The 25899-nt window shown below is 39.6% G+C and overlaps 3 protein-coding genes and 1 long non-coding RNA gene across 13 annotated transcripts in view; 2 read left to right on the forward strand and 2 right to left on the reverse strand.

The window, feature by feature from the left end:
- LOC111265290 (interferon regulatory factor 2-binding protein 2-A) overlaps positions 1-5010 on the forward strand; it is a 46128-nt gene extending 41118 nt beyond the window's left edge. For 2 of the 3 annotated variants that reach the window (XM_022841840.2, XM_022841839.2), the window contains exon 4: positions 1154-5010. In XM_022841840.2, the coding sequence (XP_022697575.1) occupies positions 1154-1471 (318 nt within the window). In that variant the 3' untranslated portion in view covers positions 1472-5010. The remainder of the gene's footprint in view (positions 1-1153) is intronic. The other variant, XR_002683364.2, reaches the window with a different exon arrangement.
- The window catches only part of LOC111265294 (uncharacterized), a 20292-nt gene extending 4115 nt beyond the window's left edge, over positions 1-16177 (reverse strand). The window contains exons 1-3 of one of the 5 annotated variants that reach the window (XR_015312999.1): positions 10395-11442; positions 4041-9863; positions 103-463 (exon numbers count right to left, since the gene is read on the reverse strand). Coding sequence is in view for 3 of the 5 variants with exons in the window: in XM_022841845.2 (XP_022697580.1) it covers positions 8571-9863; positions 10395-10670 (1569 nt within the window). In the remaining 2 variants the exon portion in view is untranslated. The other 4 variants (XR_015312998.1, XM_022841848.2, XM_022841846.2 and 1 more) reach the window with 4 other exon arrangements.
- On the forward strand, positions 16148-20675 carry LOC111265299 (uncharacterized). Of its 3 annotated transcripts, none has more exons than XR_002683365.2 (3): positions 16148-16231; positions 16367-17916; positions 19367-20675. XR_002683365.2 is itself a non-coding variant. In XM_022841860.2 (3 exons), the coding sequence occupies exons 1-3, from the start codon at positions 16148-16150 to the stop codon at positions 19580-19582; spliced, it is 411 nt and encodes a 136-aa protein (XP_022697595.1). In that variant the 3' UTR covers positions 19583-20675. The 3 variants fall into 3 exon arrangements, 2 of the variants coding, with proteins under 2 accessions (XP_022697595.1, XP_086826558.1); XM_022841860.2 differs by having other exon boundaries at positions 16148-16227; positions 16367-16481; XM_086970432.1 differs by having other exon boundaries at positions 16148-16227; positions 16367-16476.
- On the reverse strand, positions 19392-25643 carry LOC111265302 (uncharacterized). Of its 2 annotated transcripts, none has more exons than XR_002683368.2 (4): positions 25336-25643; positions 24937-25209; positions 24257-24321; positions 19392-21667 (listed from the first exon to the last, which is right to left on the reverse strand). It is a non-coding gene; the product is annotated as an uncharacterized LOC111265302 (long non-coding RNA). The 2 variants fall into 2 exon arrangements; XR_002683367.2 differs by having other exon boundaries at positions 20809-21667; positions 21924-24321.
- Between the last annotated feature and the right edge of the window lie 256 nt (positions 25644-25899).

A 25899-nucleotide genomic window follows, 5' to 3' on the forward strand; every position in this document is an offset into this window, starting at 1 on the left:
AACTCAGTTTATTCCGTTTGCTTGTTGATACTTCTTCTCTCGCGCCACAACGCTGATGGTATTTTTACACGCATTCCCTAACTTAAACTTGTAACAACGTACCAGTTGCACACGAAATCCCACGCGGTGCAGATGCTACTCGTATATTAATAATTAAATTCTAATTTGGGCCCAGCGCTCAGCACGTTGCCTGCCTATCGTTGACACTGGTATCTCCAAAGTGGCAATAACACATATATGAATAATGAGAATCCCGTCAACGTGCACGAAACGTGAAGCACGATAGCGATGGGAGATCGCCATAAATTTTCGACGAAGTTCCAGTTTGGCAAAGCGAAGTTTTGCATGCTCGGCTAAGGTAAGAATATTGGTACACGGTACACGAGCACTCTCCTGCCAATAGTGTGATCGGTTCTGTGATGGTAGCGGTGACGGCATCACCACTTTTTGCGAGATTCGTGGCCTGGTGAGGGCAGAGATAGCGAGATGTTGTTATTATCATTCAGTGGGTCGTGCACGCACACCCTACGGTGCGTCAGAAGGATTGAGGTAGGACGATTACAAAAAAGAAAAGAGAGAGAGGTGCGTGTGTGTGTGCGAGGTAAAGAGAGGCGGAAGCAAACGAGAGACCCAATAAGCCTCCCAGTTTTCGTTTTTGCCAACATCTATCTCGAAGTGGCCACGCACTATCACATGATGAGACGTGACCAAAAACGACGTGCTCGACTGTTCTTTCCAACTCTTACATCAACCATGGTGCCACAAAACGTCCGTGGCCTCTGTGCTCCAGCCAATAAAATATAGCAGCTATGGCAGTGGCTACAGCCGTAGGCCAGCATCGTGCCGCTACTAGTACCATTGTTAAGACTAGTATGGCCTTGCCGGTTACGATGAATTGTCTACTTTGTTGTCTACAGCCCTTCGTATTCACTCACTCACTAAATCGACCGCATCGTAAGCGTACGAAGACACGCCTCAGGGTCATGTCCTTTCTTTTAACACGTCAATCTCACTCTGATGATGAATGTTGACTACAGATAGCTAATCAACTTTTAGTTATTGAAAGCCTTTGACGATATGTTACTGTACAATCAATATACAAACGTTGTCATATAAAGCTCTAATTTTATACTTTACTTACGTTTTATTGCAGGTCTATTGTCCTAGCGGTGAAAAATGCCCACTTCTTGGTTCCACAGTACCGTGGGCTTTTATGCAGAATGAAATAGCGACAATCCTCGGTAACGAGGAGCTCGCGCCCGCTAAAAAGACGCCTACGCCCCCATCATCGGCATCGGCAACCCTCTCTGCACCGCCGTCGGCGGCGGGTAACACTCCTGGAGGCGCCCACCAGCGACCGCAGGCTCCCACGCCGCCGAGCAGCCAGCCGGGAGGTGCTCCGGGACCTCAAACGGGTCCGACCTTGCCTACAAGCAATGGCAGCAGCGCCAGCCGTGACGGCAGCACGTAAAATCCGCGAAACACCGAACGCGAAATAAATATATATATAATTGACCAACGGTATCTGTTGTCGACGTCATCGTCTCGGTTGTCCCACTGAGGAACGATTGGATGACTAACAGTCGCAATTTTCCAAGGGAAATTGCCACGTCTACTCGATAGAAGTGACGCTCAAATGCGAGGAAAGCGTTTTGTCCCTTTAATTCATCTCTCGTATCTATATTTTGAAGATTGATGGGTGGATAAGCGGTGGTAGCCCACCTAAGATTGAATGAGATATATAGTTGTTTATGGCATGTTGGTAGGCACTGCCTTGTTCCCTAACTTCAGTGTCACTACTTCAGTCTCTGTCAACGTAGTTCTGCATCTGCTTCAGTTCAAGATATACGAAGCGAGCATGAAGCAGGCCGTGAAGTTTTGGCACCATTATACTGCCCCCACTCGCCCTGGCTAGAACATACATGTACGTGTTGTGGATGAGAAAGCGTAACTCGTCGCGCTTAACATGTCCGGTCACTTTTCTGGTTGGCGGCCAATTGAGTGACTGAGACCGACAAAAAAAACAGGCTCGTCGGTCTGTTGCCCTTGCTTGCGTAACAATACTATCATCATAAACTATACACAGCTCTTGCTACAGCTAAAATATCATAGTATATGTACCACTGGTGTGAGTCACATAAACAGAATGTTCATTCATTGATTCATTGAAAGATTAGTGAATGGATGCATAGCTTCAACGCATGTAGAAGAGCTGCACGTGTCCTAACATTTACGGGGGTGTTTGCAGCATGAAGCTAACATGAGACGACTTGGCGACAATGACTGGTTCTCGTTGCTTCCCTCTACCTTTCTCTTACCGACGATAATAACCGATCTTTCTCGTTTGTACTTTGTTTGACAATAAATAGAAAGTAGAAAGAGGGGCAAAGAACGAGCAAACGTAAACGAGCAAAAATCAAATGCGATTGCACGCGATTTCAAAAGTTGCCGCCAGATCAATACAACAAAATTATGTTGATGAAGCAGTATTGGGAAAATCGGATGGTGTCCCGATCAGTTGCCGAGAAACCCTTGACTCTCGACTAGCTGAAGGACTCTGGAAACCCATTTATTTACATACGTTCATAGAGCCTACTTTTAGACGGCCGGAAGACCACACGCGTTTTCCAACCTTTGCGAAGGACACAAATACAATAAGGGCGGCGGAATAATAGGTAATAATCATTATTATTATTATTATTATTATTATACGAATGATAACAGAATATGATATTGATGCAGGCGTGAAGAATACAATCTTAAGCGAGCAGTCACAAGGGATACTGAGTGCAGAGAATGATGAATTTACAACAACAACAACAACAACAACAAACAAAAATCCATAACAGCTAACACAAATAACAGCGTATAATAATATTTGATTATATGACAATAATAACACCCGACTTTATATAACAGTGACTAACGTCATGTATTACAGTGACAATGATGATGTTCAGCCGGAGGTGTCGTTGCTGCTGTGAAAAGTGGGCGAGGTGGGTGGGTACAATGGGGTGGGTTTGTAGCGAAAGCTGAGGAGGAAGCGGACAACCTCGGTTGAATTCACGCATACTTGATAAGCCACACGTAAAAATGTCGCACATAAAGCGATGCACCCCGTGAATATTTGTACAGAAAGTTCGAAAGACAAACAATCCACTAGTAACAGTAATAGAAATCTATTAGGTTATCGAAAATTCCATGCTCCATCTTGAACCGTGCTGTATCTTAACTCCTCTCGTTAACTTTTTTCCCATTTCCTTCCTGAACTCCAATGAAGCTAGGCAAAGAAATCGAGGATTCGCTAAACAACAACAGTAGACTAATAACTAAAAACACGAGTGATGATGTTATATATATATATATACATACACATTCACGTTCATAGTTATGCTCAGAAAGAAATAGCAAGAGAAGGAATAAAACAGATTTGACAAAATGCTAATGAAAATGAGGTAAAGTGAGAGGCTTAAATTCCCTTACTATTTAATATTGATAATAATAATAAATCTAATAATGATAATGTCTACTAGCTAACAACTATCTTATATATATATATATATATATATATATATATAGGCAATAGATACCCGAAAGCGAGTGGTGAGAATGTCTAACCGGGAGAAAAACAAAGAGAATATTAATTAGTTAATAAGAACGAGTTGTAGAAAACGTCGAGCCAGTTACGCTCATCAGCATTCGACAGAATTACAGAGAAAGTAATTGGAAGCATTGCAGGGATGGTGAGAGTGCGCCAGCAGGATAGAATGGTCATTGATAACGGAGGAGAAAGGAGAAAAGGACCCCACAAGGAGAAAAGGACCCAACTTACAACAGTAAAAAAAAATACAGCATCAACAACACTGAATCTACTGAAAAAGATAAATGAAAATATGTTAGTTATTGTTGTATTCTACAAACTCACACAGCTGTGGGCAACCAACGACGACACCACGATCCCCTCCATTTTTTCAAGTAGGCAGCGTAATAACAAAAAAAGAAAAAAAAAGCTGCCAGTGTAAGTTACTTCTGACACTTACCGATTCATGCATCGACAACAAAGACGATAAACATTTCTGCGCTACGAAAATAAATAGAATCATAGCGGGATGTTGGTCATCGCTCCTGGTTGCGAGCAGCCAAAAAATGAAAGTTCGGTATCAGCTTTCTTTTTGCCCTCCAGCATCAGTCAACATCTAAAAAAGCTCATCAACGGCAGAAATATTAGCAGAGCAGTTACCGCGATCACGTCATGATCGAAGTCGTGAAATGAAAAACAGGACGCACGAATGCATGACATCGCTCGACGCGATGCCACTACTGCAAAAACAGTTTTTTTGATGATGATGATGATGGCGACGAGGAAGCCGGAGAAATAGGCAACGTAACAGTTATGTAGATATAATATTTGACTGTTAGATTTAGTTAATATATTATTGCATCAACACACATGTAAACACGACATGTAAACACACGTAAACACATACGCATAAACGCTGACTCACATTCACAAAGACGCAATGAAAGTAAAGCTGAACATTCATTAATAGAAGAGAGCCATTTTCGAAATTAGACTGAACTGAAAGGATTCTATTCGGCAATATTCGATTTCTATGCACTGTAAACAATGTGAAGAAATTCTGCTTGAATGCTTTTGGTCTGAAGCCGGCGGTTCCTGCAACTGTAAGGCAAATTCGACATTTGTGTAATGGCTAATGTTTTATCAAATTATAGGAAAATGTGAGCAACAGTCATTAATATGAAGGCACAACACGCAAACACTTAAACCGTGTGTATTCGCACGCATCAATACCCTGGTTACATCTAAACTGCATCGTCACACCGAAAGTGTAAACATGAATGTACTCGACTTTAGTAATGAGCGGGCGTAATAATATCGAAAAGTTAAATGAACGCCTTATGCAATCTATCGATCGATCGATCGATCGATCTATATAGAGCAACGAATCGTTGTATAACAACAACCATGATAAACTACTGTTTCATGACCTTGATGACAACTTATATTGACGTGATGCTGATGACTAGAAGGAGAATTATGCCAACACCTACATTAATAACAGGAACGTAATAACATGAATAATACGATAGCGGTAATGCTGGTCATGATGATGAGGTTAAATTTTGCTCCACCCCGTCCATCTAGAGGAGGAAAGAAGGACAGAGAAAGGGGCTTCCGCGCTCCTTGGCCCCCTCTTCTAGAGATGACAGATCTCTACGGGACGCTATGAAGTGTATCGGGTGCAATGAATGCGACGCGGTACATGCGGTAGAATTAGTTTATATTGTATAATGCGGTATATTAAAGAGTTGCAGTGATGACGCTGTTCTTATAATGCTGATGGCGACAATTGTACGAACAAGATAAACATGGCGCTAGATAAGTCGAGAGAGTATTTGCTGCACCCGCTTGTCGTTACCGTGGATGAGGTCACCATTTCGGGACGCACTGCCCTCTGCGGTCGAATAGAAACGCCTCGAAAGTGAAAAAAAACGAAAGAAAAAGATAATTAATTATATTCGATTCTACTCAGTATAATATTATGGTAATGATACTATATACGGCAAATATTTCAATCCAAACAAATGCACACAGGCTAGATGTATTTTGCTTGATCTGTCGAAACGATTCGATCGTACATAGAAAAGAAAACCAACATTAAGCATAAGACGCTAGTTTTGTTCATCATTATTATATAATTATATATAAATATATGATACATCTACATGGTCCACTACTCGTACGCGCAGGGGAATTGAAGACACGTTGAGATAGATAAACTTCTATAAACACACACACGCGAACACACACACACACCCACCCACCCACCCACCCACACACGCACACGCGCACGCGCGCACACACTCACACACACACACACACACACACACACACACACACACACACACACACAAACACACACACAGACACATGCACATACTCACATACACATACACATACACGCCCTAGATGTCGAGTATTTATAAATGTACAGTTATTACAATGACAACTATTCCTATTGCAATGGCGGGCGTGTGTGAAATAAGATGAAAATAACAGGAAAATAAATTAATAAACAGTAAAGTTTACATTAAGGTGGCGATGTTATAAGATAGAAGAAAAGACCAACTGTCTTAATTAATTTGAGTATAGATATGTACATATAATAAATAGCCAAGAAATATTAATTTATATGATGACGAAGTGCAGATTCTAATGATGTGCAGCGACAACTTCTTCGACGTTGAAATTGACATGAAAATGATTTTATTTTCTGCTGCCGAGGATAATGAGTAGCAAAAAAGCATGGATTCAAGTACCTAGGCGAGATAATAGAGACGTGGTGAATAATACATGAGGGCAATAAGGCACGCATCCGCACCCTTTTTAGATAGCAGGGCAGTTTCGTATAGTTCAGACATACTGATAATAAAATCATCATTAGTGTATCCTTCTAGCATGGTCATTAAATAAAACAAAGCATACCTTATTACAGTTGTGGACTGCAAAGAGAAAAAAAAAAACGTTTGCATTCGAGAGTGAGACTACCGTATACTTTAAAGAAGCAACATTTTCAGTTTGTTCATGGTAGGATGAGTTTCTAATTCGGTTGTGAACTTATTCTTTTTTTACAACTCAAGACAATTTGGTCTATTTTTGTCCCACTATAAACCTATTTCCCCTCTCGTTACAGAATTAAATAACACATTCATTCCGTTTAAATGTTATGTTTAAAGATGTGAGGATCTTTCGAGGCTAAAGGGTGTCTACACAGTCTGCGCAGGAAAGACATATTGCATGCTCGTCAGCTTACTGAAAATATGGGTTAACAACGTATGCTCGCCAATGAATACATCAAATACTGGCCATCAGGACATTGTATTTATAACATTAAGAGACGATTCGCTATTTCGGTGAACTGAATAAGTAGTTTTTTAATACTTCGAGACTGTTGAACACGTACACCGCGTTAAAAGGGTTGGTTCTCATCTCAAAGGCGTGTACTTATTGACATTAATTCAGTTTTCTATAAAAATTATTATACACTTAGTAGTTAAGTTAAGTGTCGGTCTCTTTCTCTCTCGTTCTCTCTCTTCACTACTTGTTCCTATATTAAACATTCTATATAAGTAAATACGCATTTTATTTAACACACGAATTACATTTTTCATTGATTTTATTGATAATCCTGCCAGCTTGGTCAACAAGAACGGATTAGCTTAGCATCGTACTTCATAACGAAAATTGACCACTCGATGTATTATTATTCGTGAAGGTATCGATAGAAAAGATTTTCCACATACGAACATTATAACACCTGAAATGAAATATGGTGCATACGACAAGTGATTCTATGTTCTTCTGATACGTTATATCGATCTTACAACGATCGTGCTTCTTGTGCCGAAAAGCAAACAGAAGGTCCGTGAGAAGGAAATGATTCTTTATGACAAAAAGTTTTCTTAAAGTTCGTCAACCATTTCAGGGTTCAAGGGGCCGTAAAGTAACTTAAGGGAAAAGTACCGTCACTTTCGCTGTAGTATTACGCGGAACATACGCTCCAGTTACACACAATGTCTCCTACAGATAGAGTTAAAAAGGAGCGGCAATCTCCAGATTTCCGCTCCTTTCTGATTGCTTTTCTTTGCCAATAGAGTGCGTAATACCGATATGCCATAACATGATTATGAAGTATTATCTTTGCGAGGGTCGTTTGGGTCACGCTCGGAGCTTAAATGCATTATTATAAACCAATTACTGAAGAGCCCAATATGCAGAGATCGACTACATACTTCCTGTGATCGTGATCCTGAAATAGTGAAATAGTGGCAAAGACAATATGAAATTTTGTTCCATTCATGTACTACGGTGATTTCGTGGGAGCAACGGAAACAGACGCATTCGATACAGAGGGATCCGCTCACAACCCTACGATGCACGAACAGCATTTAGGTGTTAGCTGTCAATAGGTGTTTATGAGCGGTTATTCTTCGACGATTCGCGATATCGATATCAGTTGCTTGTTTTAGCTGACTGGGTGATCAATTGTAAATTCGAGAGACTTCATACAGTAGATTATCGTTAAGCTAGTCATTGCCTACAAGCCAAGGTCCAGTATATTTCTATTGTATAATGCAACTGCAACTACCCAGACCACCTATACTCTTTTCGCTGCAGCTTCATCCCGAATTTTAATTGCCTTAAATTTTTGGCGCAGAATTAACTAGTGTTATTATTTCATGTCAAAACTTGACTATTTGTTGTTTCAATGAGCAGTAGTGACTTGCAAAAGTCCCTCCATAGATGCCGCGTTATTCTAGCAACAGTCATAAAATACTACCGCACATGCTAATATACACAAAATACTCAAAAACACTAGTCAGCTTATGACGAATGTCTTAATTAGAGGAACTGACTTGGGTTCCTCCAATTGCAGTGCAAAATGCCATGAGATTCAACAGCTGTAGATACGCTGCAATCAGTTTGAATTAGCAGAAGCAAGTTTTGAGGAGAAATGCTCACTCAGTTAGCGGCTTCGGCGTCAGCGTCAATGGGCATCCAGCCATTTTTCAGCATCTTCCTGCTTTCCTTCATCCTCAGTGTCTTTACGGTAATCATTCTTATTATTGTCATGTTCTATTGATATTTGCCGTTTGCTGTCTTGACTTAAGGCGGTAGGATTCCAGTCATTAGTTTGCATAGTTACACCGTGTCCTGTAGCCTGTGGACGATGTAGGGTTTTTGGTTCAGTATAGGGAATTCCCGCTATGAAACCAATGTGGAGGTGACTGTCATCACCGTCCTGATGCCCCTTTTCGTCGTCTTTAATGAAGGCCTCGTTGTAAGAATTTTCATTGTGAGCACTACTTTTATGATGTGCAACCTCTGTCGGGTGGAGATTCTGATGAATTCCGTAATTCCGGTGCAAATCAGACGGCTCGATGTTGAGGTGATTTCTCAATGACAGTATGTGCGCATCTCCAAGATTTAAATGATCCACAGCGGCTTCAAGGTGAGTATCATCGGTTGCTTCGTGATCACTAGAACTATAAGCCTTATTATTAGCATAATCTGTTTCCATATGTGAAGAGACGACCTTAGTTGGCCAAGGCATTATTTCCGCTGAAGTTTTAACAGGTGGAGCCCGCATGGCCTGCACTGGAACGTCACTTACATCAAATCCTCCAAGTTTAGCACTTTCAACGTCGAATGGACTGGCATGCATAATCTTCGCGTAGCCTACTTCTTTCGTTTCTAATACCTCTGCAGTTTGAGTAGTCTTGAGCTCTTCACTCTTCATTTTCGAACGCCATCCATGGATTTGCAATCTTGCTCCAGAAACTTCTCGGCCTTGAGACGGCCAACTTCCTTGGAAACCTGCCCATCCGTCATTGCTTTGAGCATCATTTTCCACCACCTTAGTCAACTCTCCATCAGATCCCTTTACAAATCCGGCTACCTTTAAGGCAGGTAAAATTTCCTCCTGCACTTCAATCTGGCGTGGATTATAGCTATCGTATCCTACAGACGCCATGTGACCGCCATCAGTTATCCAGTTATTACCACCAGCGTTGTGTACGATTTGTTTCACAGTTACTTTATGCCCGCCTGCATGACCTGCTTGGAACGGCGCAGCTTCTTTTATTTCGACCTTTTTGAGGTGTCCATCTATATAAGGACTCCATCTTCCAAAGCCACCGTGGTTCCATTCCGCCCTAATTTGTCTTCCTTCCCAACCACCTACCACTCCCGCGTCTCCGAGTTCCCATCCTCCAGGACCACCCCTACCTTCACCGTAATTCCAGTCGCCCTTCCACGGAACGGCCTCTAACTCTGTAGCCTGCGATATGAAACGAAAGCATGAGAATGTCATGTAACGGATAATTTCAGCTCGCCAATACGCGAGGAAATATTATTATCGTAATACAAAAAAAGTATCTTGTTAATGCTCAATACAGGTTGCAATAGAAAAACGAGAAATGTTTCAATTAAAGTATCTAATATAAAAATGGTCCTTTCTCTTGAGAACACAACCCAAAGTCACACATCAAGCTAGCCCTTCGTTTAATCTAATTCGGATCTTCATCTAAAAAGAACTGAAAAAAACCAATCATCACTCATCTGGCAACTGCATTCGTCATGCTTGAAGCTTGCAGAGCAGAATCAACTAAATCTTCAATCAATGTTTAGCCAGTGCGTGACAGATCTGCTAATAATCGTTCTACTGAGATAACTTCGTAAAAAAGAGCTCAGAAAACCGCCTGTCAACAACCTCCGAGAGAGGTTCAGCTAAATCTAGCATTGTATAAAAATATATATAAGTATAATAATATTGTGTAAGTATATAATAAATAATATTGTGTTCGTTTACCTTATATTGCTCCTGTTTATGTTTATGACGCTTGATAATCGGAAGAGGAATTGGAATAGGTATAATAGTGTGCGTAATAAATTTAGCAGCTAGCGCCAATTTCGCCAATTTTTTTAACCGAATTTTGTGTTGGATGTGAGAAACATCTGCTTGTCCTGATTGAAGATAGACAGCGATAGCCACGAGCAGCACCAAAGTTACCCAATATGTTGACCTGGTGGGGACACGGAGCAACAGCATTCTGTAATATAGGAACAAATCAATAGTCGTTAGCATGACCTCGGTCAAGTGAAACGTGTTGAAAGGCTTTCTCGGTTTCTGCCCGTGGAGAGCTTGACGAGCTTTGTGCCTTGAGAACAACGAGGTGCTTATTTTCTGGCAAATGAGCGGACCATAAGTAGAGTAAGTGTGTACTCAGGTTGAACTACTTTGTCCACGTAGAAAGTCCAATGATTAATAGAACTATAATTTAACGCATTTTATTACCCCGTTTACATATGTGTGCATTTTCAAAAATCTCGATGACGATGACAAAAGTCGTTTCTTCTTATCACCATTATTTTGGCCTGTCGTACTGTTTTAGTGCTTCGAAATAAATATGCGCAGAATTGTTAGTTCGCTTTGGGAATGAACGAATGTCCGACATTCTTTGACACTACAACTGACTGGTAGAGCTGGGGACTTCTACGATGTGCTATCGACAGCCGATAAATAAAGCTATAATTTGTAAGCAACATTCGTTATATAATAGCTATTTGAAACACGATTTTTTTAAGTTAATCCATATCGCACCTTTTTAGCATACTGTACGTTACATGTTACATACAGGAAGCTTTTATTATTATAACGCACCCCGTGCAACTTCTATTAAATTGTCCCATTGATTTAAGTGTACAAATTATAGATTCATTTGCAACAGAACTATTTATACGATTATGTACATAGTTGTATTAGTAAAACATATACAACGCAGGATTAAATAAAAGCTCAATATGTGTTTCTAGCTGCATGAAAGTTATACGGGTTATTTTCATCACCGACCTCTGACGAATATACTTTTATCGAATATTTTCATTTTTTTCTGCGTTAAAATTCTTGCGCTTATCAAGTTTAGTATGCATACGTTTAGCATACAATTATAACAATTAGACGTAGAATGTTGGGAGGATGCCGTCGCCCAAACAGTCCTGGGTCTTAAGCGTATCTGTTCCGCAGCGCATTCAAGTTTAGCTTTTCCTTTGGCTCTAGTTATTTCATATGTAGTAATATACTCTAAACTCAGCAAAGCAGTTACGGTATTCGATTAGTTATACTTAACGCACAGTACTTCGACTTACGTTAGCCAAAATGAAGCACGGCTTGCCCTCATCACAAGACGATGTTGATAGTTTTCCATCAAGCAACCAGGTATTGATTTGAAAACAGTAGTTTTCAAATTTTCTATTCAAACAATGCAATGATTAAATCTATATGGCTTAAGGTTAAAAAATGGATATTTCTGACAATATTCCTCTATCGAAAATCAGTGAAGAAATATTTTTTTTTTTTTGTAAAAGCAGCCGTGCAAGAAATATAATGAAGGGCTGATAAGGAAATGACACAACAAATCCAATATTATAATGCAGGCATTTTAAATTGCGCCATTCGATCCTAACTACAGCCATTAACTAGCATTAATTTATACGGTTCATTGATTCTCCTTCGACTTTACGCCAGGGCGTAAAAATGCGTGTGCTCGCATTATCGAAATGCAGTATGCAGACAAGCACTTAGCCTTAGCGGGTATCCGTAAAAATAGCAATAATAACAACCACATCGATTGTTTACAACATGTCACCCGTGAAAACTAACTTCAAACCAGACAACGCGTCGATGGCATTGCCCACGCTGCGTGAGATTGCTCTCAGCTGTCCCTTGTCTTCGGTTGTAGTCCACTTTGTCACCATCACAATGGTCGTCATCAAATCCTTTGTTGCTGGTTCGACATGCGGCCCTTTCTGCGCCTACGTCTATGGGGTACGGCGGAAAAGTCTATTCTAAGAGCTTGCTCCTTCTGCTTAACGACGACTAACGTCTTTTTCGTTTGTCCTGCTTTTTTTTCCGTTACACTGCCATTGTGTTGTCTTGGTCCGTTACTAACTTGTCCATTGCACAGCCGCCCGTCCGGCTCCTTGGGATTAGTCCATTATTTCAACTATGTGATAATTTTATATTATAAGGGCTAGCTATGGCTGGTATCATTAAAACGATTTTTTTCATAATGGAGCTATTTTTACTTTTGTTACTGTTAAAGTTCGTTACTAAAACACTATCTGAAAATATCCCAACCGAAACAAGCAAACAAAAAAATGTAGTAAACCGAGCGGGCTGCTAACAAATGGGAATTCGATGTATCCAATGCATTAAGTATGGCATTGAGCAACAGTGGGAAATCGATCTCCCGAATGGATTAACGGACCCATGATCTCAGTTGATTTTACCGATACTGGCCGCGTAGGCGACATACTTGCATGATGATTAGCATTAATTACGCCTACTCAGACGACTTGTAATGGACAATGACTGTATGCGCCAGCTCTGTCAGCTAATGCTTCGTCCTAAGGATAGTTATTAGCCCAGTTATGCAAGTATAATTGCATTGAAATTACTAACAGTTTTTAAATATGAAGATACCAAAGGAAGGCCATGCATGGTACAACCGAGGTGGTCTTCAGTTAGCCCATTCTACATCTAGACTCTAGAGATTTTTAACGCCCAAGCAGCATTAGCAGGTGAACAAACAAAAATTGTAATTGTCGAACTAAAGAAAAAGTTCGCACCCAAATTATTAACACATTTGAAAGTGATGAGCAAAGTTACGACTGAAAAATTAACATTGTTCTTAACGAAACGTAGGCCGTATCTATAAATTCGAGCCGATTTCTGAAAGTTACGTTGGAAAACAAAAGATAGTTACCATACATGAGCATTATATATTGTTAAAAGGTTTCTTTGGTTCTCGAGCTTTTAATACGCATATCTTTCTGTCGTGCTAAGAGTTAGGAAACATTCAGAGAAAGAAATTCTTTCTAGAAGATATGAATCAAATCCAGGTTTCGTTTGTTACGACGCCCATTGGGGCTCACAGAATGTACAGAAGGACATGACCCAGAACTGGGCAAAACCCAAAACCAACAAATGCTGATGGTATACAACAGTCCGGCTTTATGATTAGATGCTTGACTGAAACGTCAAAGACATTTAATCAATTTGGTCAGCGGATAGCACAAATGTAAATTGTACATTACCTTCTAATAATTGAACAGCCTGCCGGCTGCAGGCGTAAGAGGTAAAGTTCAATACGGGACAACGTTTTTCTAGCCCTATTATTATTATTATTATTATATGGACCCCTGGATACTTGCCCATTGCAGTCCCTTCAGGCATTATAGCTAACAAAATAAAAGCAAATAGACTCACTGAACGCACAGAGGGGTGCCACAGCGTTACGGCACTCTCTTGCCCTCTGGAAAACTGACTTCCGTAGAGCTTTTCGCCGAGAAGAAGAAATAGACACAAAAAAGAAGATTGCTAGCTCATATCGAAAAATTATAAATCAATTGAAGTCATGTGAGATGCCTCACTAGATGCCAACGTATACTGCTCTTTTATGAGTTAGTTTGGGGAAGTCAAAATGGAAAGCGTCGAAAAGGGACAATTTCTCCCACAAACGCGGTCAGAAGGTGAAAATGGCCATCCAAGTGAGATAATAAAATAATAAAGGAGATATCGGCTTTTATAAACATTAAATCTATTTTGTTTAGTGATGATGTTAAAAAAACTGCCGCACAACGTACGTTTATGTATTCAGATGTCGAAGCTTCTATTCATTTGAAAATTTTTAGCAAAAATATTCTAACACATAGCAATCGGTGCTTTTCCTTTTACAGAATATATGTACGCTGCGTTTGAATATGTCGCCTATATGCCATGGGCGATATTTGCTACGTGGTATTCGTCAAATCACGCAGAATCACAAAACTTCTAGACCATTTTTTTGGGCCGTTGGTAGCTCTGACAAGGTTAGAAGCAAGTTTAGCTCTACGTACATATGAATAAGCCTATGATATATATAACGCGACATGAGAATACCCGCGACCTATGACGAAAATGCGTCACGAAAATTGCCGTGTTCTCTAGCACCCAGGACATTAGCAAGACATTGCTTTGAAAATATTGTGGCTTACAAATAAAACCATATTTTCAGCAAATGATCATTCCCAGAGAATACCTTTAGTCTATCGGTCACTTCAGAGTGGTCAGCATGTACGCTGTGTTGTAGGGCTGGGTTCTCTAATCTGGAAGGAATCTAAGGAAAAACTTAACCCGGGTTATTTTAAGACGCATGCTATTTCGTATCCATTCGTTAACCAGTTCGTTTCAAATACGGCTTCGTGCCAAAATCATCCGCTCTAAAAACTCACAGTTTTGGTCTACTCTTAGGTTTACTACTACGGTCATGAATTTGCAAATTCGAAACAAGGAGCCGCCGCAAATCCAGCTAGATGATGGGTCTGAATTCGGGTCGCTTTATTTCGGATATATACCTTAAAATCTACATCATTCGAAACATCAATTACAATCCAGTCGAACTCCGTAGAATTCAAACACGGTTCTCGATTTTCGGTCTACAATTTCGATCAGATACAACGAGGAGGCGACCCTTAAACGATACCTCCGATTCCAGATACGATTAAGAAGTACTCTTATGAATCGTACTCTTCCAATCAACTCTTATAAAACGCTTCCCAACAACAAGATTAAATCGAAACTAAGTTCTTGAATACCTCATTTAATGGGGTTACAGTCTCTAGGTTCGGGCTCGGGTTGCTCTGAATCCACTGTGCTAGATAAAACTATCATTGGCCCTCGCGTATTCTGTATATCTATCTTTAAAAAAAAGATACTTATAGTAGTAGTAGTATTGCACGTGGATGGACGCTAGAGTGTTGTCGGTGTCTTTAGATAGAGTGGTAACATACTGACTAAAAGAGACCAGCCCGAAAATAATTTTTGGTTCCCAAACAGTTTATAATATGTAGTTGCGGTGTATGGTATCATACTTTTTCTATCAGTATAAATGCGACTTTGTCGTTCTTCATCTCCTGTACGTGGACACTTCTTACCTTTATAGTAACGTTCGTGCTGCGGTTAAACGATGCTGTTGACAGTGATGTAATATTCAGCGACTATATTCAAAATTGTAATTTCTAAGAATAACGCTCGTATTATGCAGACACAGACAATTCATAATCTAATAACCATAATTATTCTCTCAAGTAATAATTATTTCCTTCGAATAACATCAAACCTCCACCGAAACATCCGACCATTAACAGCCACAATAACGTTAAGCGCACGAAGACGTACGACTGTTAACGCTAACAGATGCACAAAACACAACCATGTAGACAAGCACATTGGCTAACGTAGAGAACGTATACGACACTGGGGACAGACCACAGCATCCGCGAGGTGGCGTGGCCCTTTTATCAGGCAGCGTCAACCAGTGAGCAACGTTGAAAGGGGACACTGGGGTTAAGCAGAAACCCATTCCACACGTTTCCCACTGATATTGTTCGTTCGCCGTACAACGTGGACAAAGCCCCGGAGAAGCAGCTGCCCTCTCCAGCAGAAGCCGGCCACTTGTGCTGTGCAAGCGAGCAAAAAGGAAAAACCAACATCCCACAATATTGGCTTAACTAGAACATCGCATGAACTATACAGGCGGGATTCGTGAAACGATCAATCGAAGGCCGGTGACTTCCTCCAATTATAGAGAGTACATCGTCGAGTAGGTTAAGTATTAAACCACATTTTATTTAATTACGGCTTTGTATCGCTATTATTTACTAGGAACAACAATCGCGCAACGAGCCATTTCATAATAGAGGTGTTTGGTACAACGAAACTACTACGTCGTTTTATTACAGGGCCACTTTAACGTGTAACGCAGGTTTAACAACGATTACTGTCTCTGAGAGCGACACGCGTGCTGTCACCCAGGAAGCACATATCATATACATGAATGAGGTCTCATCAGGTCAGGTAGAACATCTTCAGATAAATAAGAATCAATGTTTACAAAACACTCGTTGCTTCTTTGCTGTCACATAGGTCTGTTGACAAAACTTAAAATGACTGCCCCCACCAGGTTGTTGAGGCAGGCCAGCCTCACAGAGAGCAATCGAATGGAGGACTAGTCCTAGTCAAAATATTAGAAGAAAAAGATGAAAAATATAATTAAATGCTGGGGTATTCGAATTGCTAAGACTGTTAAACTAATCACGTCTTTTTTTGAGACAATCAATAAACATATATATTTTGAAATATTTAGTAGTCTATAGCAAAGCTGCTAGGTGGAGAATAAAGCCATTGTTTAATGTTTAGTAGTAGATCGATCGGAGTAAGCAGTCTAACTAAGATATCTAGATGTTCTAGATATAACATAATTCTATAGACTAGCTAAACCTTCGTTAAACACAAAATACATCTCACGCGTTTTTTTTTTTATGAAATAAACTTGTTTAATGTTGTATAGTCTTGTGGGAAATTATTGTGAAGGGATTAATTTAAGCAATCACGCATGGAAGCAGCGTAAGAGGCTTGGAGTCTAGACCAATGTGTCTCTTAACACGGGGCTTTCGCTTTAAGCGATAGATAACCAATCCTAAGCGATTATTTCTAATGTAAACAACAATCTTAGGCTCTGCTTGGCCACCCGTATTTGAAAAATTTAGGATAGATGGGACACAGATCTGATCAACTACGGTAATGCATATTAGCAAAAACACAAAGCATTAAAAAACCTAATGGGTCATCATCGATAGTGCAGTTCCTTTTGATATAATACAAGCTGCGCCATCCTTAGGGATAGAATTTTTCTTTTTCTGTTTGCGACTTGGAAATATATATACATGCCATATGCATTTCTTCGTGGGTATTAAGAGAAGCAAAAGGGGAAATTCACACATCTGAAGCGTGCTGAACAACAATTATAGTTAGCACATGATTCCATACACTCAACGAATGAGAATATGATAGATAACACACTGAGCAGAGTCAGGGAATCCTTACCGAAACATGAGAGTTATAGTAGCTCATATAATTGATCGTATCGTTGGCTCGGTAAGCATCTTCATAAGCAGCAGTGCATATCCTCTGTTCCGCATCGAAACTGGGTAAGCTGCAAGCAACTGAGCTAGTGTGTCTCTTTGATGAGGAAATCCTACGATTTTTCGACAAAATCAAGATTTAAACAACAAAAAGACCGAGCATATGCAAATCTTGCCAGATGACGCGTTAATGTTTGCGCGGAAGATGTATCTGCATTTGTTCACGTAAATCAGACTAAGACATACGACCGAGAATAAACAGTGTCTTGCAGTGTGCTACGCCTGTGCCAGTGTATATTTCCCTATGAAAATCAATAGTTGTCGATTACAAGCAAACTTCTCGATCATTGATCACGGGAAAAAACCAAGTATGTAAGATATATTTGGTAACAAGTTTAGATAATAAGCTGTTAGATCCAATAGCACTTTGACAACGACAGTACGGTTACTTAGGGACGACTGGCATTAGCCGGATGTGTTACCAATTATAAAGCATTGTCTTTATGCGATATAATGTTAATATAAAAATGAACTTCCTCTCAAATTTTGCAGCGATTCTATCGGGTAGAGCATAATACATATGTCTAAAATATGTGAATCTGACTGTAAGCGCTAAAAAACACTGAACCGAAAAAAACATTTTCATGCATCTTTAATTTGTTAGTAGTCCTTCCTGTCTTACATGCAGTAGGGAGTAAATTCCCGTGGCTCCTCCATCAGATTCGTTACGGTCGACGGCCTTGCGCTTTTGAAAACTAGAAATAGGCCGTGTTTCGTAGAGGTTTCCACCCGAGTTCTACCAGTCGCTTAGATAAGGCTTTTACACGTAAATGCAGCACGATGATTGCGATCAGATTAAAATCCTCCGCGAGCTTCTAATATAAGCAATCGAAACGGCTTTATTTATTTAAGATTTAACTATTAAACCAGACTAACGTGGTTGACGTAAATAGGTATTTCATGGCGCCAAAAACCACTTCATCCTGAATGTTCCTTCTGGCATCCATGGCTAATGCTGGTGCGTCCGTGCGGCACTTAATGTGACGATAACAGCCCAACAGCTCACGTGCACGGGGTATTCTCATAAAAAAAAAAAATTGTTGTATATTTTGAGTCCAAGTCGCACTCATGGGTCTTTGACGAAATAAACAAATATAAAATTTAGGCAAATTGTAGTGGGGGTATTGGTATAAAGAGGTGCTGCCTTCTTTAAACAGCTTCAGAAAGACTTTTGGCCAGCTTACACAAAAACTCATCAGTTTCGGCAACAAAGCTGCAACTTGGGCACTTACTGCTAATTGAAACGATCCTCCGATAGGTTTCGTTTTTTCAAAATGTTCGAAAACAGTTTTTTTTATTTAAAAAAAGTGTCAAAAATATTTCAGAGAATACCGAAGACCAAACTCTCCTTCTATTCCAGTTCAAATAGACGCCATCTGTTTGACAGTTATTACTCGAAATTCAGAGGTTACCAACTAACTGTCTATATAACTAACTATGCCAGTTATGATTGTGTAGGCAGTGAGATGATATGAGCTTTAATTATAAATGGCATTGCTAAAAATTAATCGCTTACTAAATATTTCAGTCAATTGCGCAGTGGAAATGTGTTCACTTGTGTGAGAACAGACGGACGTAGCCTTTTCCTTATGCCGCCTTTGACTTATTTCCTTCCCTTAAAAAATCATTCACCTCCAATCGGTGATAATCGTGTTATAGTTTGCTACAGAAACGGTGGAGCTGTCACTGTTACGAGTAAAAGTTAACAATCTGCCCGCTGTGATTAAGTGCTGAAAAAAGATTCGACCCTATTTACAGGCGGAACAATCCAACGACGATAACGTCGGCTCTGTTCTCGTGCGAGCGCGTCTTTCTCAAACCATGGTCCGATCATTGTCAACCGAAAAGGCAGATGGTCCCTTATCGCATTTCGTCGCACTGCCTTACGCAGACGGCCATGCTGCAGTTGTTGTTGTTATTACTAACATTGTTGCTATTATAATTGCCCCCACACCGGGTAAAGTAGAAAGGTGACAGTGGCACTAGCAGGGACACCTGTATCCTTCAGCATTATTCGATCACCATTATTACTACCACTTCGGTTAGTACTCAGATAGAGTAGGTAGCAGTAGCCAGATAGATACTCGGCTGATTGCGCGCGAAACGAAAACAGTAATGCTCTTGGTGTGGTAATGATGATAGGGGATGATGATGATAGTGGTTACTGTCTTCCGCACGGGTCAGTCGCTGTATGTCAACATTACGGACACCGTCGCTAGAGCCGACAACGATTCTTCAGTTGCGTTTATTTAGGTCGCTGAGGAGCGCGATGTGGCTAGTCTAAAGCGGGCGCGAATAATGAAAAAAAGCGACTTGTGACGTCGTTGAATTTGAATAGGAAGTGTGATAACTATTAAGGTAGATGGCCCGCCCGTTGTTTTTGAGTCTGCCTCTGGTTTATAGTTACTTAGCAGCTTGACATTGGAGGTCGATGGTAGTTGTAACAATAAGAACAGCTATCATGATAGGTGATGTTGGAGTTACATCATTCAAGATTGGAATGATTTTTAATGGCCGTAAAAGTGGACTTGCTGAAATTGTCGTCGCAATAATATTGTCGTTGGTATTATGGTTAGCCTCTTTCCTTTTGTCTACTCATTGACTGACTGAGTTGTTAAATAAAGGCGTACCTATGCTCGCAGGAAAAAAAGAGTGGGTAAAATGCAGCAGCCTAAATATTATCATAGCTCTAAGTACAACACAGGGAATAGATGGAATCGGTGACACAGGGCTAAACTGATTTCGATAGATGATTAAACAATATCGATCGTCTCCGGCTCCTCTGTGTTCCCTTTCACAATATGTCTTGTGAATAAATAGCTTAGTTGGTAATTAATTTTAATCCGTGCTACTTATATAAGGTAGCAGTGAGTTCAAATGGAAAAGAACATGTAAAATACACCTGATATGTAAAAGCACAACTACCTGCTAATGAAGACATATTTTATTGGAGGTAGGATCAAACCGCTACGGAACTGACTCAGTGATTTTTGTATCTGGTATATGACCCACTTGCAAAACTCATTGACATTAACAGCTTCTACATAAAAAGTTTTTCTTAAATTCATGTTGTGTCTCATTGTGATCCTTATAAGATAGTACCGCAAGCACCGTAGCTACTCGGCCTTTCTAACGCAGCAAGACAGCAGTAAAGGATCCAGGTAAACTTATAACACAAGTTTGGCTTTGGATGCATCAGATTCTGAGTAACAAAGTCTCTTTAGACAGATTTTTGACAAAAAGTGAAGCAGGCGACCAACTAATTTACTTTTTCCGTATGTGGTCGAAAATTAGTTAATGTGTAATATATACTTTACACTGTAGCCAAATACAGCAGTTCTCCTAGTCAATTCAGTAAGGAGTAAATATTTGCACTGGTTCTTTCTTTCTCTCCCTATATATACATGTATATATAAATGAATAAGCGAAACAACCCATTCGGCCACATTTCGTTCTGTGCTGTTCAATGGATATGTAAATGTCGATCTAATTTTAGTTAGCATATGAAGGGACTATTACAACAATGGTAGTACCCTCTGTCGTTTTTTACATTCTGCTATCTCTGCCTTATACGTTCGATACGAGAGGGTATTTACTGAATCTATGCACCGCCCCCACAAAGGCTACTTGTTGAATTCTTGGGCCTTTCACAGAACGTCGCCCATTTACACACCGCCCATGGCTACTGTAAACTTATTATTACTTTTTAATATGACCCAACAAGTGGCCACTGTCGAAGTTTTATTTCAATCTAAAAAAAAGAACGTTGTAAAATTAAAGAGAAGGCTGATGCTTCATCCGATGGGCACTAACATCGCAGTTATCAGCTGGCCCCTACTGTTACCGCATAGGGAGAAATACCTCCAGATATGAACGAAATATTTAAACACACATGTTGTATGCTATTGGTGTTGAAAAAAAAAGCGATAGTCGTCAGCTATTGAGTACGTAAGTACAACTAAAAGACACATTCTCGTTATCCTGCAACCTGTAAGGAGGCTATATTAGTCCTTTACTCCGATGTGACCACTCCATACAGCCGATACTCATTTGGGTCAACTGCAGAACAAAACAAAAAACCGAAGACCACTAATTTTAGTAATGAATGCCATAACACCGCATAATGGCAGCAAATCAAACCCAGAGGATATGGACACGTAGAGAGAGAAACATAGATAAATACAATATGTCTGTTACTTAAAATCGGTCTCGGAAAAAAGTAAAGCTGATCAAAATTTCCGTTCGACCCTGAATTGCTTTCTTGATATATCACTATTTAGAAAAAGAAAACTAATTAAATTAAATAGTCATTTACCGTTTTGCTCGGCAATTCTGTTCGGACTTCCACTTTGAAGCCAGACGACCCAGTTAGAAAATTTGTCTCAGTCTTTTGTAGAATAATGTAGCTCTATTACAAGCGAATCGCCGATCGCTTTTTCACCTTTCTTATCCTAACGGCATCTATTACAATAGTCCTAGATGATTTCTAACGCCAGGGTAATGTTCCCTTGCAGTTTTCATAGGCCACAGTCGATGTGCAGTGTGCACGTGGATATACTTTTTTGTAAAAACTGGTCGCACTTCATGCTTTTGGGAGGAATAAAAAGCCAATTAGTTTATTTAATTTTGTCCGGTTCCTAAATGTGATTGGCCGACGAAGTTCAAAAACAGGGTGTTTTCATAGTTGCCATTCGGTCTTAGCATGCAAGCTCGTAGTGCATTATATCCAGTGCTGAAACGCTCACGTAGATGTACTGTTAAATACGGGTCAAAGTATGACATAATTTGCTTTTCACTTCAATCAGTGAACAATGATTTTGCCTGCTTTAATCGACGCACGTCGTTTAGACTACGGCAACCGTAGACAAATAGAGTATTGAAGCACAACGTCATGTCAGTCAATAGACCGTTGCTAAGATCCAATTTAGAACGGGAGAAGGAAGCTATAAAAGAACCGGAAATAATAGTAATAATAATAGAAATAATATATATAACAGAAAAGGGAACAATTCTATAATTGTGTTGCTTAGAGTGTATGACGTCTATGTTTATGCGCGGTCTATGTTTATGAGCGAAACAGAGAACATTTTAATTAAAGGGGTCGCTTTTACTTTTAAAGGAAATGGACGAATACCGAAAGTCTGTACGCCCGGTAAGAAAGATATTTGTACAGATTTCGATAGAGTATTGCAGGGTATAATACGCGAATACATCAGCTCTCATGCAATCAAGCATAGAAACACTGAATGCCATTTATTATTAGTTGGTAAATATATATATAACTTCAACCAAAATTTAACAAAACTTAACAAAATGGGTCCTCTAACTTGAAGATCTCAGTACAAATGACTGTCAAAGGAACCAAGATTTATCCGATTTTGATAACCGATATGAAAAAAATCAAATAAAAAGGAAAGAATATTAAACAGCGCCATTATCGAACGTCGACCTGAGGGGTCACTGTGCTATTCTACAGGTAACAAGGGCAACGAATGTCATGGAGAAGACCGTTCTTTTTATGTTTATATGTTTGGTCTTGGTAAAAAAAAACCAGCGGTCCGACTATTAGCCTGCTCCTTTTGACCGACAATTGCTAGATTAGTGTAACTGTAGTTACATGTACAACCGTCCATTGTGGCATTAACATCCATCAGTTTTTTTGTTAGATTTTGTTAGTTTAACTATTAAGATTGAGAGCTCAATCGTTTGCAACAATACGAGAAAATAAATAAGCAGAACGCCAAGTACATATGAAACAAAAAGGTTTGTTTAGCAATATAATTGTTATCGACCTAGTCCAATGACAAAACGCGAGCCAAGCTACTCTACGAGAGATAAAAGAAAAGCCATCGACGATCATTAGGAAACATAAAAAGGCACCATACCATACTAGGGTTGAGGACAGATACATGATATATAATAGAAGTATACAAAGTGATGAAGGCAAAAATTGAGTACCCTATAAATAGACGCACGAAGACCACATGCCACAGCCACTATGTTTCGCATATCGAAGCAAAGGAAAATAACATTTTTAAAAGTAGACTACGCTATGTGCGAGGGCCTATTTCGTTTGAATTAACGCTAAAAAGTTAGAGAGCTAGCAAACAAGATAATTCTAATTCTACTTATTTTATTACTCAATAATGGAAGTACCATTTACTATGAGAGAAAACTAACTTTGAGACACAGGAGTTTGATCTAAATGCCGAAAATATCCGGGTAGTACATGTAGCAGCTACGGGACAAGCTTTGAATACTTCGGGGAACAGAATATTCGTGAACTTTATTTAAAAAGCTTGATCTTGAGCACCACAGTTCACAACTTCGATACACAACTTTCTTGATTAATGTGTAGTTTTTGGTAATATAAATATTACTATTATTATCATTAATACAATATTGGAAAACGGGAGCTAACTATATCCTTATAAATTATAGTTAATAGCAAAAATGCGTACGAGTTTCACTAACCCTACCAACCGAACAGAAGTTAAGCAGCTTCAGCATTCAGAATGAAATCCGTCGTATGACAATGGAAAAAAAAACCCGACGAGGTCTCTTGTTCTCCACGTAAGTGGAACTGCTGGTCGGCGTTATTGAATATCTAACTATCGAAATGGTTTTTAATAACAACGAGGTCCTCACCGTCTTGTTTGACAGTAAAAACACCTTTTCTCCTCGAGGTCCTCTCTTTTGTATTCTGAGTTCATCTGCAAAAAAATATTAACAATGTTCTAATCAATATCTTTGGAACCTTCAATGTTTGCAGCATATCAAACAAACAGCCTTGCAACATATTATACGTATGCAAAGAAACCAGTCAATGCGGTCGTCCAGTTGATCCGGGATATGCGCATATTGCAATGTAATCTTCGAAACAATATGTACCCCTATTGCCTCATTTTATCCACCTCTTTTCAAACCGATTGTTATAAGAAAAATTTTGTCCTATTTCAAAGTGTAGACAGCTTATGTTAACATATATATATATATATATATATATATATATATATATATATATATATATATTGACAAACGAATTCCGAATTTTCCCAAAAATCGACAAAACGTATGCAAAATCTTTCAGTGACAATATATTTATTAAAGAGAGTTAAGACTGAACAACTGTTGTTTGATCACTCACCACAAATAAAGAACGTCTAAAAAGTAAAAAACAAAGCACCTAAACGGTTCGTTTTCGAACCATGTTACTGAAGCAGAGCTCCTGTGTTGTGTTCCCTTTCGTTAAAGGTATCGTTTGGTGCCGTCGCAACAATAGTGAGAAATAGGATCCTAGCCATTGTTCGAAAATTGTTTGTACGTACCTGCACACAAAATGACCCGTTGCTTGATCTGCTAGTTCTGTTGCTAAATCATTGAAAATAGGTGGGCCTTTTCACCCGTAGTATCTGCGGTAATAGCTGCGAATCTTCCATGTCAAACCGTCATTGCTAAAGTAGTTGAATGATTCACCGCAATTAAGACGATGAACTCCTTAATATGACTTACTTGTTTCTCTGTGTTACTAATTGTATCACACAATTAGCACAGACGAATGCTTAATAGCAGAAGTACTATGAAGTGAAGAAGAAGAATAACTGAAAAGAAACGAGAAAAGTCTGGAAACATTGCATAGTATTATTTAAAATTATTCTTTGAGACATTAAATTGATCGAGATTGACTATGGCGCTATGCAATCACCCGAAAACTACTTAATACCAACAGGACTCGCACATGCGATCGCTGTCAATGCACTCAAACTGCAGTAGCTGCGTCATTTTTCTTTTATCATCATTTAGTGAGTTGATCTACCGGCCGATCGATACAGAGTCGATTACAATGACGTCGACACCGTGGCGATAATGTATCGTTTGTAGGATCTCGGTGGACATTTGAAGCGTCATTGGTACTCGTTCATTCATACTACTGACGGTTCTACATGCCAGCCAGACGGACATTGTGGCAACGTAACCTAACGCCAATCCAAGTGCGGAAGCTAGCAGTACAAGCAATAAGATAATAGGTCAAGCAATTGGCGGCGCAGCTTTATTTAAAATGCACACAGCCACCATCATATATACTGTGCTGCATTTATTGCTGCGTCCAACAGCAACAAGAGCGATATTTGACAAAATGTCCGGACTAAGCGTGACAATCACGCTTGTCAGACCTGTACACACACTACGTCGCTGCAATCAACAACGACTGAGATGTTAACGACTGGCTATCAGTCGATAAGGACGTATGGGGTTATACATACGAACACTGAAAAAATATGCTTTTACCA

This window comes from Varroa jacobsoni, unplaced genomic scaffold (assembly GCF_002532875.2).
Source record: "Varroa jacobsoni isolate VJ856 unplaced genomic scaffold, vjacob_1.0 scaffold_952, whole genome shotgun sequence".
In the NCBI taxonomy this organism is placed as follows: domain Eukaryota; kingdom Metazoa; phylum Arthropoda; class Arachnida; order Mesostigmata; family Varroidae; genus Varroa; species Varroa jacobsoni.